Source organism: Myotis brandtii, unplaced genomic scaffold (genome assembly GCF_000412655.1).
Source record: "Myotis brandtii unplaced genomic scaffold, ASM41265v1 scaffold229, whole genome shotgun sequence".
Lineage (NCBI taxonomy): Eukaryota > Metazoa > Chordata > Mammalia > Chiroptera > Vespertilionidae > Myotis > Myotis brandtii.
This window is the reverse complement of record NW_005358611.1, coordinates 936,010-940,914: the sequence shown is the minus strand read 5'-3', so window position 1 is coordinate 940,914 and position 4,905 is coordinate 936,010. Positions and strand designations below refer to the sequence as shown.

Here is a 4,905-nt window from a genome sequence, read left to right as displayed (position 1 = left end):
ACCCCCCAAGCCACCCAGAATGCCCCCCTGGTTTGCGGCTACAATCTAAACTCCGCCAGTCAAGACAAAATATTTCAAATGAAACTACTGTGGGGTCCGAGGCAGATACGCAGTCGGATGGTGGCCAGGGCTGGGAGACACTAGAGCGCTAGAACGGAAGATGGCGGCGGAGCTTTGGCTGGGCCGGAACCCTGGGTGACCTCGCTCAGCTTTCTTGTCCTGGTATGAAAAGCCAGGCTAATGCAGTGCCTCCTACAGTCACCACAAGGACAGGAGCTGATGCCTGGAAACTTGGAGCACAGTGAGACCTCCCGACTAACTGGTGGCCGCGGTAACGACAAACACACAGCCTTCAGACGCCCCTCCCCTCGCCCTCACACAGCGGGAACTGTACCAAGTCATTTCCGAATCCGGACACATCCTGAATCCCGCATTACACCAACCTCACGCCGACTTATTTCCTCTGGAAGACCAAATGCAGAGACACATCCTAGTTAGTTAGGGTACTGCTTAGTCAGGATTAACCAGCCTCCTGATCCACAGGCTCTTTCATCAGCGAATTCTAATAATTAAAGAAACCACTGAAATAGGTAGAAATTAAGGAGTTTTCCTGAAACATCCTGATTTTGTTCCAAGGCTCTTAATGTGGGTGAAGGCCTCTTAAAAAATGTTTAGGTCTCAACAGTATAGATTAAAATGATAAATTGCAGAGAACGCTGCCGATGGAAAAGTGAATTTATGTTTGCTTGCATGGGCGACTTCTACATTCTCTGTAATGGATTTTACATAATAGGAGCATGTATTTGGTGACAGTAATAGGCCCGCTCACGCAGCTGGATCTACGGCACCTCTTCATCACTGTCAGGCTGAGCCAAACCTGGTTTCCGTCCCACATGGAAGAGGCCCCACTTTTCCAAAACACCACACCATGCACGAGCACTCATTTAGAAGACTGTTCTCCTCAGTAGATTATCAGTGTTTCATACAAAACAAATCTCTCTGCAGACACCGGCACACACCAAGCAGCAGGAGCCAGGGACACGCGGGTTCAAATTCTAGACCTGCTCACTGGTGGCGGGCACGTGACTTCCCCCAGCAGCTGCAGTTTGCTCTTCTGCAAAAACAGAAATAATTTCCCTCGGATAGGACTGTCACGAAGGTTAAATTAGATATTATACCTAAGAGTGCCTCACAGAACGGGCGCCGGCGTGGAAGCCGCTGATACATTGTGGAAGCAGCTGATAGATTGTGGAAGCCGCTGATACATTGTGGAAGCAGCTGATACATTGTAGCCATAATTATGTGCATGCAGATTGGAGAGCACTCACCGCTTCCCATGTTGTTTATTCCTTCAAGGGTGCACTTTTACGACAACTATATTTGAACACTGATCTGCTGTGGTCTGGGTTTACAATGAAATCATCTTCATAACAAAGACCTTGACATTTCTCCAAACCTCCTTTAGCTGGAATCCAATAGGAAATTCCTATGTGTACAGGTATATGTATTCTTATTTCACATGTAACAGTATATTTCCAGATTGATTTTATTGATGTTGTAATGGCTGACTTGGATAAAGTCCAAAGCACCTGACCTTTGCTTTAGCTCGGCTGGTACAGCGGCTCGCAGCAGGAAGAGAGCACAGCGGATGCCGTGGCGTGAGCATTACACCCTCCCTCCATGCAGCACGCAATTGGACTGACAGAGGTGGCGGTGCTGTCAATGTTTCATACATAGCAGATGCTCCATAAAGAAAGACTCAATGAATTTAAGTTGGCAAGTCATGTCCTAGCTGGTTTGGCTCAGTGGGTAGAGCGTCGGCCTGTGGACTGAAGGGTCCCGGGTTTGATTCCGGTCAAGGGCACATGCCCAGGTTGCAGGCTCAATCCCCAGTGTGGGGCGTGCAGGAGGCAGCCAGTCAGTGATTCTCTCTCATCGTTGATGTTTCTATCTCTCTCTCCCTCTCCCTTCCTCTCTGAAATCAATCAAAATATATTAAAAAATAAATAAATAACATTGGCAAGTCATCAAGAGAAAATTTTTATTTTAAATACGTTTAAAAACTAACTGCACTTCCAGAAATAGGAAAAGGAGTTAATGGTGAAGCAAAGTCTCAGGTGTGATAAACCCAGAAAAACATAACCCTCCCAATGCCGACCGGGGAAGCAGCGCCCAGAAGTCAGCGCCCAGCCGTCTCATAGCAGCTGTTTAGGATGCTCAGAGAAGAGCTGCGCTTCCGCTCCAGGGGACCGCCTGGCTCTGCACTGTCCTCACTGCAGGACCTCGGTCACCTTGCAGAGCCGCCTTCTGGCGAGGCCGAGGGAGGCCACAGGTGCCTCGGTACCGCGGGCTAAAGCTTTGCAGTGTCCTGCCTCCTCTTAGCTCACTGGATGCGGGCGCCCCCATTCCTTGTATGTTACGTAATTCCACAATTCGATAAACATCCGATTGCTCACCGTGTTCCATTTTTTAAGCAAATGTAAAAATGATGCCTCCTCCCTTTCTGCTGACAGGGCCCCTCCCCCGAGGTGACCTCTCCCCCCTGAGTCTCACAGCTGCGCTCTGCACCTCCGGACACCCCTCGGGTGAGAGTCTCCCCTGCGCCCTTTCGCCCCGGGCCCCCCTGCACCCGCCCCTCCCTGGGTCTGGTCTGTGTGCCCACCTCCTCCCCGCTGTGCACCCATCTGCAGAATCCTTCTGGAACCGTCCACAAACCGCTGCCCTTTAAGCACCCGAGTCCTGGAAGTCAGTGCCCAGCAGCCTCACATGTATTCCTGAAGGTGGTTGCTAGTGAATGACTTGCAGTGCGACACAAGGAAGACATGATGTTGTTTGTAAAGGAAAGCGATGTTCCGAGCGCCGGCTGTTGTTTGGAGCAGCAGCCTCAGCGGCTCCTGTCATTCAGCGCTGGCCCTCTGGGCAGCAGGCACGAGGCTCCTTAACGCTCCCCGTCCAGGCGGAGTCAGAGACCCAGGGTGTCCTTGCATTTGTTCACCCCCCATTTATTAAGCAATATTTCAAGAGCGCGTGTTCATTACCGCCAGAGAGGAATTGGACTCCAACCTGCTCGACTTAAAAATACTTTGGCGGCTCAGAGTATGTCTGGGAGCAGGTCCAAGTCCTGGGCACGGCGCACGTTTCCTCCTGATCCGGCCCCTCCCCCCTCCCAGCCTCCCATCACTGCTCCCTGCTTCAGGCTTTACCCTTGCCAGCGGGCACACCCTCCCGCCTCTGCAGATCTCACTCTCTCTGCCAGGAAATGTCTCTCCTCCTCCCACGTCCTTCAGACCTAATGCCCACCCGAGGCAGATCCCGCCTGGAGACTTCCCGGAGGGTCCCGTCTGAGCTAAGTTCAGAGGAGCTGCTCCTCCTACGGGCGGCCTCAGCACCCTGAGCTTGTCCTGGTCATAGCTCTCACCCCGTGTCCTCATAGCTGACTCTCCCTCTCACCCACCTGACGGTGACAGGCCGTGGGAAAGCCGTGCCCCTGTGCCCACGGCCCAGCACAGCACCTGGCAGATTGTAGGCGCCCGATACATGCTTATCAACGCAATGAATGTTATTCACGATCGAAAAGTGTGGAGATGGGGACAACCACAACCAAGAGACAAGACACTAGAATCCCAGAGACCCAGACATCTGTTGTCAAGACTGAGAGACCTTCAGGAAAGTATTTCATCGCTTCTATAGCTCCTGGAGTCAGCTAAGGGGGTGTCCCCAGCCCTCCTTAGCTCCTGGGCTGTGTGACATTTCCTAAAAGTGACAAAGGCCTAATGTGCCTCCACCATGGGGAATAACTGGCAACTTAGAAGAAGATTGTTTGCTCCTGGAGACATTCTCTATGTTACTTCCAGGTTGCGTGTGACAGGCCTCGGACAGAATGTGTGCGGTATCAAGCCTACCAGCTTTCCCAAAAGATCTTACACAAAATAACGCCTTATAAAAAAGACTGATACGCTGCCATGTTCATGGATTGGTAGAATCAACATCATTAAAATGTCCATACTACTCAAAGCAATCTATAGATTCAATGCATTCTCCATTAAGATACCAACAGCATATTTCACAGACCTAGAACAAACTCTCCAAAAATTCATCTGGAATAAAAAAAGACCCCGATTAGCTGCAGCAATATTGAGAAAGAAGAACAAAGTTGGAATGATCACAATACCAGATATCAAGCTATATTACAAAGCCACTGTTCTCAAAACTGCCTGGTACTGGCACAAGAACAGACATATAGACCAATGGAACAAAACAGAGATCCCAGAAATCGACCCAAACCAATATGCTCAATTAATATTTGACAAAGGAGGCAAGAGCATACAATGGAGTCAAGACAGCCTCTTCAATAAATGTTGTTGGGAAAATTGGACAGATACATGCAAAAAAATGAAACTAGACCACCAACTTACACTATACACAAAAATAAATCAAAATGGATAAAAGACTTAAACGTAAGACAGGAAACCATAAAAATCTTAGAAGAATCCATAGGCAACAAAATCTCAGTCATATGCCGAAGCAATTTCTTCACCAATAAAGCTCCTACGGCATTGGAAATTAAATAGAAAATAAACAAATGAGACTACATCAAAATAGAAAGCTTCTGCACAGCAAAAGAAACCATCAACAAAACAACAAGAAAGCCCACTGCATGGGAGAACATATTTGCCAACGTTATCACTGATAAGGGTTTCATCTTTAACATTTACAGGAACTCATACAACTTAACAAAAGGAAGATAAATAATCCAATCAAAAAATGGGCAAAGGACATAGACACTTTTCGAAAGAGGACATACAGAAGGCCGAGAGACATATGAAAACATGCTCAAAGTCACTAATTATCTGAGATATGCAAATAAAAACAACATGAGATACCATCTCACACCTGTCAGACTCG

General features: G+C 48.5%; 1 protein-coding gene across 1 annotated transcript in view; it reads right to left on the bottom strand.

Annotated features, from left to right (window-relative positions):
• PARK2 (parkin RBR E3 ubiquitin protein ligase) overlaps window positions 1-2,699 on the bottom strand; it is a 445,454-nt gene extending 442,755 nt beyond the window's left edge. The window contains exon 1 of the mRNA XM_014539771.1: window positions 2,663-2,699. Within this exon, the coding sequence (XP_014395257.1) occupies window positions 2,663-2,684 (22 nt within the window). The 5' untranslated portion in view covers window positions 2,685-2,699. The remainder of the gene's footprint in view (window positions 1-2,662) is intronic.
• Window positions 2,700-4,905: the final 2,206 nt, after the last annotated feature.